Source organism: Leucopleurus acutus (assembly GCF_964270905.1).
Source record: "Leucopleurus acutus genome assembly, chromosome: 12".
Lineage (NCBI taxonomy): Eukaryota > Metazoa > Chordata > Mammalia > Artiodactyla > Delphinidae > Leucopleurus > Leucopleurus acutus.
Window position 1 is genome coordinate 76925699 of NC_139154.1, and position 15267 is coordinate 76940965.

At 33.4% G+C, this 15267-nt stretch overlaps 2 protein-coding genes across 6 annotated transcripts in view; one reads left to right on the forward strand and one right to left on the reverse strand.

The window, feature by feature from the left end:
- Window positions 1-11137, forward strand: part of VRK2 (VRK serine/threonine kinase 2) — a gene marked incomplete at its 3' end in the record, with an annotated part of 96931 nt that extends 85794 nt beyond the window's left edge. For all 3 annotated transcript variants that reach the window (XM_082851380.1, XM_082851382.1, XM_082851381.1), the window contains exons 12-13: window positions 3812-3973; window positions 10793-11137. In XM_082851380.1, coding sequence (XP_082707506.1) covers window positions 3812-3973; window positions 10793-11137 — 507 coding nt within the window. The remainder of the gene's footprint in view (window positions 1-3811; window positions 3974-10792) is intronic.
- Window positions 11132-15267, reverse strand: part of FANCL (FA complementation group L) — a 77954-nt gene continuing 73818 nt past the window's right edge. For all 3 annotated transcript variants that reach the window (XM_082851384.1, XM_082851383.1, XM_082851385.1), the window contains 6 exons: window positions 14654-14737; window positions 14074-14119; window positions 13915-13996; window positions 12920-13036; window positions 11548-11619; window positions 11132-11241 (listed from right to left, as the gene is read on the reverse strand). In XM_082851384.1, coding sequence (XP_082707510.1) covers window positions 11206-11241; window positions 11548-11619; window positions 12920-13036; window positions 13915-13996; window positions 14074-14119; window positions 14654-14737 — 437 coding nt within the window. In that variant the 3' untranslated portion in view covers window positions 11132-11205. The remainder of the gene's footprint in view (window positions 11242-11547; window positions 11620-12919; window positions 13037-13914; window positions 13997-14073; window positions 14120-14653; window positions 14738-15267) is intronic.

A 15267-nucleotide genomic window follows, 5' to 3' on the forward strand; every position in this document is an offset into this window, starting at 1 on the left:
AGCCATTTTCCTTGACGTAGTATTTCCCTTGCAGTAACAGCCAGCACTTAATCTACACTAATTTAAGTAGATTTTTTCCTTTTTTGTAGTTTTTCAGTTGCATAAACTTAATTGAAATATAAAAGAAGCCATTTAAAAAACTGATAGCTATATCCTCTGATATAAAATTCTAATTATTACCCACCAGAATTTTCAGTTTCATCAAATTCAAAGGATGTTTGTGGTGAAACCATTTTTATATGCAGAGATAGAACATAAAACATTTTTTTCCAGTGAGCCTCAATCAAAAATATTCTATTCTTCCCTTTTGATTAGAGCACTTTGATTATGAGTAAAAAGAAAACACTAAGAATAATATGCATTCTTAAGACTTTAGCTAATTTCTGTTAACAATATGATCAGCCTCAGTATATAGACATTAAGATGAATCGGGGATATATTTCATAGCAGATCAATATTTACTGAATAATGACTTCATTTCTGTAGTATTTTGAGTACACTAATATATTTGATAATTATATAGGTTCACCATATGTGACCACACCTTAAATTTTTTATTTTTAAATTAAGTTGACAGATTTTGAAATACTGCAAAAACCAAACTTGAAAATGATCAAAAGCACAGTATGATAATGTAAACTGTCCTGAACTCAGTTTTCCTAAATGATCAAGGATCGTTTCCACAGTTGATTGCTTCCATAACAAAAATCATTTTTAAGTCCAGAATGAATATCAGTCACATGGCCCCAAATTTCTCTCTTTTTAGATAGAATCCCCTCATTAGTAGCTAAAGATATTTCTTGTTACTTATACATGGATCTAATTATTTAACAAAATAAATAATGAACTCTGGACTTGTAATTTTTGGATAAAGATACTTAAAAAGAAGTCAGTGGACCAGGAAACATATATAGTTAGATAAATAAAATGTTTCTATGATTCAGTATTCAAAGGAAAGTTATGAATGTTTAATTTTTTAAGTGTTATTTCCCTCAGTATAAGTGGTTTGTGCCTTTTAAATTTAGTAGCTATAACAAAAATATGTTTTGGTTAGGTATTATAAAATAGCACATCACCATAAGAATCTCAGCAAACTTACAGCATCTTTTTGCAAAAAAAACCCAGAGGGATTTATCCAATACTGGGTTTTACTAGGCATCATAAACTGTTCCCTATAAGCTGAACCTTCTTCTTGAAGTCCTCAAATACTGTTACTGGAGTTAAATTGGAAATGAACTTTTTGTCAAGGTAGTAGAGATGTTGATATTTTTTCCTGAAAAGCAAATCTTTTGGGACATTTGCCTTAATCAAAATGATACTATGTATAGCTGATATTACTCTCTAGTAGTTCTGAAGGCTCTGGCATTGTCATATTAGAAGAATCTTATCATCAGGGCTACCTCAGTCTATTTATGCCATCCATTGGGATGTAATGTCCAAAATTCACTGAAGGAAACCATATTCAGTAAGAATGCTTATTGAGGTGAGCTAAAGCTCCAGAATTCCTGGATGACAATGCTAAAGCCAAGCTAGAAACCAGCATTACAGGAGGCCTCAATTCAACCCTTGAGTAAGCCATTTCCTCAAGAGCCAGTAGTGGATCCTTTTATCAGTTTACCAATATCTCCCTCCTTATTCTGATGCGTGAATCCATTTTGTAATTTTATAGACACCTGAGCACAGTGAGCCACTCATCCTTCCTGAACACTTTACTAAGGCAGAGGAGTAGCTGTAGGTCAGTTAAAATGTTCAAGCTATCCTACATTTCAGACAAGAAAAAGTTTGTTTCTTCATTCACCCGGAATCTGAGGTTCGTATAGCAAATCCAGGGGTGAATAGATTATTACTGGTAGTAGTAATCTTTGTATTGAACTTAAAAGCTTACAGAATTCTTACTTGAGCTTTAATTCTCAAAATAATTCTATTAAAGTTGTCTTCATATTTCTTTTCTGTATGAGAAAAAGAATATAAATTCTTAATTATAAGCACATTGTTGCTTACTGAATTTTAGGAGTCCAAAAGTATTCCTTATTTTGCAGAACAGTATGAAGTCCCAATGAAGAATTAAATAAAAATTACCTTATTTGAATAGCCACTTTCTGGAAAGTGACACACATTTGGATAGTATCCTTCTGTTTGATTATGTGGGATACCCAGAGTGTCTTCTATATTTACTTTTTTATCTTTGAGAAAAAGTTTTACTCTGTTCATAATTAAGGGTTAGACTTCATGATCCCACTTCACTCTTACCATTTTAAAAGTTTCCCTAGAAATAGAAATTTTCCATAAATTGGATATCATTTTGTTTATTAGATAGAAGTGTTCACGGCAGCACAACTTAACCATCCAGCCAACTGACAGCAAATCCAGGAGGCATTGTCTCTTCCAGGAGGCCTCAGAGAGGACTGAATATATTAGACCGAATTTTGTTTGTACATCAGAGGCTCCCAGACCAAAAACTGTTATACCTAAAGTGCCTAGCATATAGGAGACACTAAAATTCTCAGTATCTCAACTAATCCTTTCTGTCACAGAACACATTTCATAATGACTGGCAAGCCAGTGTTTTATTAAGATAGAACTATGTACAGCAGCCTTGGGAAACACTCTTGTTTCACACAAGTGGTATGATGGGCATTTATTACCAAGATAACTTCAGTGGAAAACTGGCTCAGAAGGTGGTTACACATGAATTTTTCTAGGAGTTGGGGAGAGTTGAGTGGTAGAAATAAAGAACCCCTGAGTGACCAGAAAGCAATTCCAATTTTCAGGTTACTGAGAAGCAATGGCTTTGCTATCCTTTGAGAAGCTGGAATCCAGGAGGAGGGGTGAATAAAGAATGGTGTTGTGACAGCTTAAACCTAGCCACAAAACACCAGCATATTTTAAAGAGAAGGAGTGAACACACTTGGCAATAGAAGCTAAAAGTTGAGAGACTACAAATTAAGGCTCTGCTTGCTCAGCCAATGTAATTCATTCTCTAGTTTGGCACTGGCTACTCCATTATTTCCCCTTGTACTGTTCCTATCTTCTGCCCCCTATTTAACCCATGATGGGTTAAACAGGTGATGGCACTTTCAGCTGCTGTAAACATGAAGCTGCTGAACAAATACTTCACATAAGGATCTTCACTGTGGCTTTCAATCTTCCAACTGTATTGTGGGATCTGCCCTGTGTCTACTTCAAGGTTATTGAAGTCAGTCATCCCCCAGATAACAGCATGGTGTGAAAAAGAAACCTCAGAGACAGGAAGCTTGTTGTAGAATTTAACCTCTGATACTGGTACACAGTATTAGATGACATGGACTGTTACTCATCTGCTCAAAGGTTAACTTACCTGTATAAAAAAGTAAGCAACACCATAAGCTCCTAATTGTGTCCACATTAATTAGGCTCACTTCAATGATAGAAAACTAAGATTCTAATTAATAAGAATTTAAACTAAAAAGATGTCCTGGATCCACTCCCAGCAAAGGTTAATAATGAATTCATGTGCAGTTTTCATATGTGACAGTTTTCTGTAAAAATGCTGTTTTCAATAAGCAAATTATCTATAGAGATAATTTCTAAAGAGTGCACGACAGTGACACTAATTTTTATTGGTCTTGTCCTATTGAGGAGAAGAGGCCTGAATCTTGCCAACTACTGTACTTTTCTGTAATTTCCATTTGTTGGTTTCCTCCTTATTTCTTCCTTTTTTCAAAGCTTGGCAAGTATAAAATTTTCAAGAATCTGGACATGAATGCATTTTTTTTTTTTTACAAGTGTCAGAAGTTTTCCTTATATATTACTACTTACTCTGTATCAACAGGTTGATTCACAAAAGGCTGCAACAAAGCAAGTCAATCAGATGCAAAATAGGTTACTAGAAAAAAAAGGCCACAGTGAGAAAAGTGCTGAGTCCCGTGCAACGTGGAGAAAAGTGCAAGAGGAGGAGAAGCTGACTGGGTTGTTCAACAGTGAAACAGCACAGGTGAGAGGCGTTTTGTTGTTGTTTCCCTTAATATTACATTAGAATATGCCCTTTGGGAATAAAGACTTTTATTTTTCTCCTGAGGGCCAAGGTTGTACAGTTTTGTTAAATGAGAAAGGACAGAAAACATCCTATCCAGTGGATAAAATCAAAGCAGCCAAAACCAGTTATCATAGAAACAGAATGACAGTGAGCACACTTGCGTGCAGATCTGATTTCTTTCTTTAGCCCGAGAATCTAACGAAGTGCACTTGAATTTGTTATGCTGTCTACGATCCATGAGGGACTCACCGTATTCCATACTGTTACGTTGGCTCCTCCAGTCTAACTCATAAACAGATGTGAGAGGGTCCCTGTCACTGTGGTTGTATTTCAAAATGACGGACTTCTGTATCATCCGATCATTTGTTTGGTTAGTGACTCACCTTTAGCAGATGCCTTATTCAAGCAACAGCAAAAGTCTTTCCTAATTTAACCTTTTTTGACAAGGAGAAGCATACAAGGTATTTATATCTGCAGTGAAAAAAAATTTTTCTCAAAATGGCTAACATTTTATATGATTTCAACGTCATTTTCCAAATGGTTTCAGGTAGCTTACAATATGGAACAAGATAATGCCCCCATCTTCTATCTCCCCCCATGCCCCCCCCCCCAAAAAAAAACAATTGGTTAATCAGGCAGCTGAGATGTTAATCATTAAACTGAGCACTGAATTTAGCTCTGAACTTCCTGGCAGCCAAGGCAAAAATTAGAAGCCTACAAGTTAGGCATTTCTCATCTAACTAGCAAGCATACAAGTTTATCTAGAGAGAAAAATGCTTTTTTTCATACTAATAGGAATCTCTTGCATTTATTCTGTTATAAAACCACAGTAGCATCATTTCCTTTTTATTTTCAAATTGATACAAAGGAATCTACTTCAAGAGGACACATTTTATAGTTCCCATTTATAAAATTGAAGACAAATATTGCTTGGTGACAAAATTTAGATATTCTTGAGTGCTCTTTTTCAACCCTCCATTGTATAACTACACCATAATTTGCATATCCATTCTCCTATTAGTGGGTACCTGGGCTGCCCGTGTCTCAAGCCACCATGAATATAGCCGCTCTGAATATTCTGACACAAGTCCTTTTATGGATGTGTTTTGTTTGTCCTGAGAAGTGGAATTGCTGGGTCATGGGGCAGATGTATGTTCAACATTATAAAAAGCTGACAAATACTTCCCACTTTATACTCCCATCAGTAACGTATGTGAGTTCCAGTCATTCCACCTCCTCCCCACTATTTGGTGTTTGTCAGTCTTAATTTTAGTCAACGTGTGTATATTAGTATCTCGTGGTGATTCCAGTTATCTTTATCTGATGACCAATAATTGTGAGCACCTTTTCCTTTGCTGACTGCCCATTCATATACCTTCTTTTGTGAAGTGTCTTTTCAAGTTTTATCCATTTTTATTTGAATGATTGTCTTTCTATTATTAACTTGTAGGAATTCTCTATATATTCCACATATAAGTCTCCTGTCCAATGTCTACATTGTAGATATGTTCTCCTAGTGTGCAGCCTGCCTATTCATTTACTTCACAGTGTCTTTGATGAGCAGGAAGTATTTGTTTTTATTTGAAATTCAATTTATCAATTTATTATTTTTTTCTGTAAAGAAATCTTTGCCTACCTCAAGGTCACAGTTATTTTGCTATATACTTTTTTAGAAGGCTTATAGTTTTAGCTTTCATATTTGGGTCTATGAGCCATGTCAAATCAGTTGGGTATGGTGTGAGATAGGGGTTGAGGTTCCTTCCATATTGAAAGCCAGTTACCCCAGTACCATTTCTTAAAAAGATTTTCCTTTTCCTAATTAAATTTCTTTGGAGCATTTTTCAAAAGCCAGCTGACTATATAAGCATGGGTCTCTTTCTGGACTCTCTTTTCTATCTGTCTATTCCACGCTGTATCAATTACTGTAGATTTATAGCAAGTTCTGAAATTAGGTAGTTTAAGTCCTTCAACCCCTTTCTTTTCTTCAAAGATGCCATGGCCATTTTAGTTCCTGGTCCCCTCCATAAAATTTAAGAATCACCTTGTCAGTTCCCACTAAACAGCACAGTGGGATTTTAATTGGGGCTACACTAAATCTAAAGATCAGTTTAAAGGGAAATGAAATCCCAGCAACATTGAGTCCTCCAATGCATGAACCTGAGACTTCTATTTGTTTCTTTCAACAATGTTTTGTAGTTTTTAGTGTAGATATCCTATACATCTTCTATTAAAAGTATTTCTCAATATTTTGGTTTTTAATCCTATTGTATATGTCATTTTTTCAAAAATTTTACATTCCAGTTATTTGTTCCTGGTATATAGAAATAAAATTGATTTTGTATATTGACCTTGTGTCTTGGGATCTTCCTAAAATTCACTGATTAGTTCTAGTAGTTCTTTTGTATTCTTAGGATTTTCTACATCATCAATCATGTTGTCTGTAAATAGAGTATTCTTCCTTTCCAACATGTATGCCTTCCATTTATTCCTTTCATGTCTTATTACACCTGCTGGGACCTCTAGTACTATACTGACTACTCAATATAGTAATGAGAGTGGGCATCCTTGTTCCTAATCTTAGGGGGAAAAGCATTCATTCTTTCACCATTAAGTATGATGTTAGCTGTAGGTTTTTCCTAAATGCCCTTTATCAGGCTGAGGAAATTTCGTTGTATTTACAGTTTGTTGAAGAATAAATTTTAGTCATGAATGGGTATTAAGTTGTTTTGGGGGATGTGTCGAGATGATCATATGATTTTTCACCTTTACTAGTATAATGAATTGCATTGATTTTTGAATGTTAACATTTTATTTCTGGAATAAATTCCATTTAGTCGTGATGTGTTGTCATACTGAATTCAATTTGGTATTTCTCCGTTATGGATTTTTATATTTACATTGTTGAGAGAGAGTGGTTGGTAAATTTTCTTTTCTCCCAATATCCTTGTATGGTTTTGTTTTCCAGTCATTATATGTTACATTAGAGGGAATTGTCTATTTTCAGAAAATGTCTCAGTAAGATTTGCCTTTCATAAAAATGACAGTTTAGAAAGAAAACTATCTAGGTCTAGAGTTTTCTTGTAGTAAAATTTCAAATTATGAATTTACTCTCTACCACAGATAATAGTGATTATTAGATTTTCTTTTTCTTCTTGTGTCAGTTTTGGTAATTTGATCTTGCAAGGAATTTGTCCATTTCATTTAACTTGTCAAATTTGTCAGCACTGTGTAGTTCATGATATTCTCGTTATACTTTTAATGTCTTCTTTATCCATTCCTGATAATGGTAACTTTATTCATTTTGCTTTATAGTGACACTGTCTCCCCAATCCTAAACCATGGAAAGCACTGGTCTTTTCTGCATCACTATAGTTTTGTCATTTTGAGCATGTCAGTATAAATCAGATTATACGCTATGTAACTTGTTGAGATTGGCTTTATTTCTTTCACCGTAACACCCGTGAGATCCATGCAAATTTTGCATCTATTGATAGTTCATTCCTTTTTATTGCTAGGTAGTATTCTGAGGTATGGATGTAGTGTTGAAGAACATATGAGTTTCTTCCAGTTTTTTGCCTTTCACCATTTAGTATGACGCTAGCTGTAGATTTTTGGTAGATGTTCTTTATCAAGTTGAAGTTCCCCTCCATTTCTAGTGTATTGAGAGTTATTATGAATGGGTGTTGAATACTGTCAAATGCTTTTTCGTATCTATTAATATGACCATACGATTTTTCATCTTTATACTGTTACTATGGTGGATGACACTGATTGATATTGAATACTGAAACACTCTTATATTCCTTGAGTCAACCCCACTTGGTCATGGCGTATTATTCGTCATTGGGTTCAGTTTGTTAGTATTTTGTTGATGACTTTTACATCTCTAATGAAGACTGTTGGTCTGTAGTTTTATTTTTATTTTATTGTCTTTTTCTGGTTTTGGAATCAGGTAATGCTTGCTTCATAAAATGAGTTGAGACATCTTCCAATTTCTGGAAGAGATTGAATAGAATTAGTGTTTCTTTTTAAATGTTTTAGAGAATTCTCCAGTGAAACCGTCTGGGCCTAGAGATTTCTTTTCCTTTTTTAACTATGAATTCAAGTTCTTTACTAAGACTATTCAGATTATCTATTTCAAGAGTGGACAGACTTTCCTATAAAGAGCCAGACAGTAAATATTTAGGTTTTACAAGTCATGTGGTCTCTCTTTTGTTCAACTATGCATTGTAGTGCAAAAGCATCATATACAACAGGTAAACAAATGAGTATAGCTGAGTTCCAGCAGAACATTTATGGCACTGAAATTTGAATTCCATGTAATTTTCAAGTGTCACAAAGTATTTTTTCCAGCCATTTAAAAATGTAAAAACCATTCTTAGGTGGCAGGTTCTACAAAACAGGTGTTGAGCTGGATTTGGCCTGCAGACCACAGTTTACCACCCTCTAATCTATTTCATCTTGAGTTATTTTTGATAATTTGTGCTTTTCTAAGAATTGGTCTGTTTCGTCCAAGCTGTTATATTTTTATTTGTAGAACTGTTCATAGTATTCCTTTATTTAAATTCTCTAAATGGAATTGAAGCCTATAGTAATATTTCTTTCCAAATATCAGTAGTTTTCTCTCTTTTTTGGTCAGGTTTATCAATTTTATTGGTCACAGAGCCAGCTTTTGTTTGAGTTTTCTCTATTTTTGTTTTGTCAATTCCGTTGATTTCTGCTCTTTATTTCCTTCATTCTGCTATGTATTTTCTCTTTTTCTAGTTGCTTGAGGTAGAAACAAGCCTCAGTTATTGAATTGAGACTTCTTTTTTAATATAAGTATTTAGTATTAGAGATTTTCCTTCTAACACTGTGTTAGCCCTGTCCCATATATTTTGATACGTTTTCATTTTCATTCAGTTCAGTATATTTTTAAGTTTCTCTTGGGTCTCTGACCCATTCAGGAATTTTTAAAATTTTTCAAATGTTTGAAGATTTTCCTGTTCTTTTTTTTCTTTCAGCTTGATTTAGGTGTATTTTCCTTTTCTTTTTCTATTTCAGGTGGAAGATTAGGCTACTGATTTGAAACCTCTGTTTTTTCTAATATAAGCATTGAATGCTATAATGACCTACTAAGTCCCATTTTAACTGCATCCCATAAATCCTTATATATTGTATTTTAATTTTGTACTTTCTCATGAGACTTCTTTTGATGTCTTGGTTATTAGAAGTGTGTTGTCTAATTTCCAAATGTTTAAAGATTTTCTATTACTGATTTCTAATTTATATTATTATCTGAGAACATGCTTTGTATAATTTTGCATTTGTTAAGGTTTATTACATAACCCCCAGGATATGGTCTATCTTGGTGAATATTCCAATTGCGATCGAAAAGAACATGTACTCTTCTGTTTTGGGGTGGAATACTCTATAGATATCAGTTAGATCCCATTGGTTTGTATGATCTAACCTTGCTGTTTTTGTCTAGTAGTTCTCTGTTACTTACTAAGACTGATGTTTTCTAGTAAGGAGGATTGTGAGCTGCTGCCCCTTTGCTGTCCCTTGCTTAATGCAAGGCAATGGTGGTCAGTAGGGTTATGTACCGGTAAAACTTTACTCACAAACAGGCAGCTAGCCAATGAGCCACAGTTTTCCAACCCTAGCCAGACTGTCTCTCCCAATCACAGCTCTCAGTAAACTGAAGACGGCTGGTGGTTAAATCCTTTGATGAGTGCCTTCCCATTTGACATCATTTGTTGTTGCTTAAAGAGAGGTAAGGTATTCAGGTCGCACAAGAGATGATTCCATCTTGAAATTTTAGTTGTTTGACTTCTTACCTAGACGGGGATAACTAGATCATCCACTTCTACATGTAACTTATATGTAAATGCAGTTTAGGTTAGCTTGCTTGTGGCGCTCAGCCTTTAGAAATATGATTTGATGGTGTATTTCTTTTTCTTTGTGCAAGAACAATGCTTTATGGGCCTACTGGAGTAACCATTAACTCATTTTGCCTTTAGTGAATTAAGCTGACAAAACTTTAGGAACATTGCATTCATGTGACTTTGTTAGCTCTCAGGCAGTAAAGAGTAGTTTATAGTTATCTCAATAATTTATTTCTTTTTAATGGAAAAGCTAAAGAGCCTTCAAGACATCTCTTTTGACACAGTGAAACTGAAATTTGTATAAACTGCTTGATTCCTTTTTGCTTAGGAGTTTAGGGTGAGCATCTTTTCTTAGATAAGCTTCTGGACAAATAAAGATTTTTACCAGCTGTCCTCTCGAGGTCTGTTATGGGAAGATGTCAGTCAATCTCTGGTGCTCCGGCAGGAGGCTACAGGGGGCAGGCCACTAGCTAAGGTTAGTCTGTGGGTGCACAGCACTTGCACCACCATCTTGCTCCAGTGCTTCTAGTATCTTTAATTATTACTGACCAAAAGTCCTTCTAATTATGACTGTCTTATCCCCATAAGATTAAGCCTGTTTCTTTTTCTTGCCAAAAAATTCATTTTTTCATATTCTTCCCTATTTTTAGATTATAAATTATTTAAGAAATAGCCTACTTCTTGGTTTAAAAGAACCAATCAATCAAATTAACCAGATTTGGTCGTTTGATGCTGGTAAGTACTTTATAAACACTTAAAATCAAGAACCTAAAAATAACTTCTCAGGAAAATAAAAAGCACACAAAAACTTGATCTTGTGTAACAAATTTTATTTAGCATTCTTATAACGTACAAAAAATAAGCACTTGGATAACTCAAACCTAACAAACACATATGTATTTTCTCATAGGAAAGCACAAGGAGAAGACAAAAATACTGTGAGTCTCAAGAATTTCTGAATGGAGTAAAAAGTTCTCCACAAAAATCCAGCTGTATACAGTTCCCTAATTCATTTTATGAACCCCATCAAGATTTTACCAGTCCAGATATGTTCAACAAGTCAAGCTCTCCATCTTGCTACACGTCCACTTCTACAACTGGTATGGAGGTCACAGAATTAGACAGTTCTACAGGATTTTGGCTTACAATTTCCCAGTTTACTCTTAGTGAAGAGATAAAGGCAGATGTATATTATTATGGCTTCACCATTCTTCTTCTTTTGATATTAGTATGTCTTGCTTTATATTTTCTCTAAAGATATCAAATAAAATCCTTTTGCTAATTTAAGTTTCCAGTTCTTCACAGAAATGTTGCATTCTTATTTCAGGCTTTTCTCCCAGACATTTTCAAGGTAAGTGGCTTATAAAAAAAGGAATGCTTTATATTAGAGATGGTGTAATGATAGAGTTTGGAAAATACTTTTTTAAGGTTCAGATCACCTAGGAAATCTAGAAAAGGGGTTAACTTTTTTTGATCAAAGGAGAAATCTGACAATTAAAATGTTAATAGGGACAATTTATCTTAGAAAAAATTTTTAAATACATAGATTGACAGATGTTTCCAAAAATTTTATATACGCTGATATACTATACAGCTATCTATCTTCTAAAATATATTACTAAAAGCTAGGCACATTTTATGAAATGTGATTAATAATTTGCTTACCTTACTACAATATGGACATTCACCAAATATGACGTTAAAACTCTGTCTACTAGTCAGTAGTCCTCTCAACCACTGAAGATTTTAAAAAGAGAAGAAAGGGAGCAGTGTCAACATGATTACATATTACAGGTACTCCAAATAAATTTTTTTTGAGTGCATTATATTTTTATGCCAGATGGTTTGCCTTCTTAATTTTCTTTTGCAAGAGTAAGAGGAACATCTCCTGAGCCAATACCAAACTACTAAAATGCTGAATAACAAGGGGAAACCAGTATGGATTTCAAGGTCTATACCACTGATTTATATGCAAATTATAGGCCCCTTTAAGAATCTGATAAAAAGTATGCACCTTCTCTACCCCAAAACAGATGTACACAAAAATAACTCCATGGGGTTCACAGACCCTCCCTAAATCCATTAATCACAAATTAAGAACTCCTGCTATAAAAGATATCCTAGGCTCTTTAAAATTTAGGTCTTAATTCTGATCTTAATCACCAATAGTAGGGTTAATTCTCAATCCATTAATTACAAGCAGGAGGCAATCCATTTTTAAAAATTAAATGAATTTTCATTATTACAAAAGAAAGCACATGTTCCCTTAAGAGTATCTCTATAATTAGACCTAGTATTTTATGATTTTATATAAGGTAAATTGACATCTCTACCTAAATTCTCCACTGTTAAACTGCAGCTAGCACCAGCTGCTATCTCTGATCACAAAAATCAGGAGGTAGTATTAAGGAAGTTTTTAAAAACTGAAAGCTGCAAGTCATTTTGTATATAGATGCACATACAGTTAGTCCTATGTCCATTGTGCCCTAAGATGAGTGCTAGAGAGCAAGTGACTGCAGACAGGAAGGAAAGCAGACTTCTCATGTATACAGTAAATAAAGTGTCATTGACTTAAGAGTGTTGTGAGTTATTTAGATCATAAAATGCATTCTTCTCAATATCAAAAGTAGGATTATTACATTTATTCTATACTTAAATATAGCCTGAAAAAGTAATAGGTACTCTACAGTACTAGCTCCCTTTCACCTTATTGCCACCATTACTCCTACTTGGATGAGTTTACAGAGAGTTTGCATTGTGGTTACATGAGATATTTACAGAAAGATTCCAATGTTCCATCAGTTTAATTTGTTATGCATCAATAAACAGTCCATGAGTATATTCTAGATACATTTTCCCACTTCTTGGATACTTTAGGACATTTATAAATTCATTAGTAGCCACGAAGAAATGAAATACACATTTGGAATGAACTGTTAAAGGAGATAATGGCAATAAAAGATCACGATTGATTTTAGATTATTTAGATTTCAAATATGCATATTTCCTACGCTGTTAGTCTTACTGATATTTTTACCTCATATAAACATATTTGATGGAAAGGCTGTCCACACTGTGAATTATCACACACTTGGTCAGGAATGGCACCGTCAAGTTGGTAGGCATAACAAATTCCACAATCCATAGAAAAATCCTTCGAGAGAAAAGAAATATTGGGGGATGAGGTGGTGGGCAAAAAGAAATATTTATAAGAATACACAAGGTGAAACTAAAAAGTGAATAATATGGTATTAGATACTATTAAATTTTTATAAAATTTTTATAAAGGTAACTATATTGCTGTTACAGAAAATACAGTCACATCACTATTTAACACCTTAGAAAAGCTATCTGTTAAGAGAGGGCTGCCTTTTTCATCCAATAAATAATATACATATACCAAAAAGCAGATTCTATTTTTGGCTCACAAGATGTTTTGGGCTTAAGTAATATTCCCACTATGTACATCAGTATAATGTCACTGCAGTATGCAAAGACAGGAACTGACATTAGCTGGTGATTATACTAAACTTCAAAATTCTGCAACTAAAGGAAAAAGACAAAAACATCCCCACCACTTTAGTAGTCTACATTCTTAGCAGCTTTGTCAAAAATCAATTCTTAGTTTATTTTTGCAGTGTAGTAGTCTCTATTCAATTTTGAAAAACTATGCTGCCAACCTTCACAAACACTTATTTCAAGCTAATCAGAACTTTATTTCAGTCATCCATAAGCAGATAGTATAGAAAATCCAAACATCTCATTAGCTACATTGGACCTTTCCCCTATTTTTAATAATAAAGATGTCATTAATCACTTTACTGCTACAATGACCATGAAAAAAGTACACTTATAACCACCAATCAAAGGTTAACAAGTTCTTTGATGCAACTGCCGCTTGCAGTTCAGAAGTCCATTATAATATTCTTCCAATTCCTTCCCTTTCAGCCTCACTTTTCTCTGGTGCCTAAAAGAACATTTGACTTTCATTATGCAACACTATTTGGATATCAAAGCACTGATAAGACTTACAGATTTTTCCAGGATAGCACGAGCTGGAAAATCAATTTCTAAAACATCTTTCAAATTTTGTAACAGACTATTTTCTGGATCCCTGAAAACATGAAAAAAACCTGTTATTAAATTTGTAAAATCATAGAAAAGTAACAATTATATTGCAAAGATACCTACCACAAATGTATGTTTCTGCTCAGCCTAATTCCCAGGGGTTTTACCACTTCAAATATTAAAAAAAAAAAAAAAAGTTTAATAATTTAGGGTTTGCTGCTGTCATTTTGTAAAGTCACATTTGGCACAGAATTTGTCTCTTTTTATTGAGCTATAATTGATAACACTGTATTACAGATTTAGGTGTACAACATAGTGATTTGGTATATGTATATATTGCAAAACGATTACAAGTTTAGTTAACATCTATCATGCAGTTACAAAGATTTTTACTCTTGCTGAAAACTTTTAAGATCTAATCTATTAGCAACTTTGAAATATATATAATATTTGTTAATTACAGGATTTGTTTCCTAAGTACGTGATTAGAAAATCTAAATCGTATATATTATATATTAAAACACAGAAGTACACAGTTCACAATGAGACATTTTCATTTAAGATGGTTACCATTAATATATTAGAATATTTAATTACAATTAATTTTTAATTATAATATGTAATTACAATTAATTATTTGTCTACAGTGGTAGACAAATATTTTATAATTCTGTTAAAAACATTTAAACCTGAGATCTCATACCATGGTCAGCTCCAAGAAAACAGCACTCAGGAAGCATAGTAGGATGCCTGGGGTCTACTTCTATATTTATCGAAGCATTATTCCCTAGAATAAAAGAATATTAAAGCTTTTAGAAGTAGAACACATAATGAAACAAAAAATAAAGGAGTATTTGTCTGGGTACTTATTTCATTGTATACCCAAGGAAAGATTAACTAATTGTATTATATATATAGTTTTTTATAAAGGTAAATATACTACTAATTTATAATTTAACAAAAAGAAGTAATTTGAAAATTTTGATCATGACTAAAGATTTGGGGATCCCAAGTTTCAAAAAACAGAGCCAATCCATAAGTTAATATAATTAATTTAGATATGATTTCTGGTCAGAATTGCATTAAAGTTTGAATAATAATTTTCTATGGAGTGAAAAATCTTTAATATATAAATATTAGAAGTCACAAGTTTACGAAATAATCTAAATGATATCGTAATAGTCTTGAAAAGTAATAGAACAAACATAAAAGACTAAAAATACAATAAATGGTAAAAATAAATGTTTAAGATTTGAGTTTTATAAAAACATTTTCTGAAATCTTTATCTCCCTGTGACGCTTTCCTGGATAAGTTAA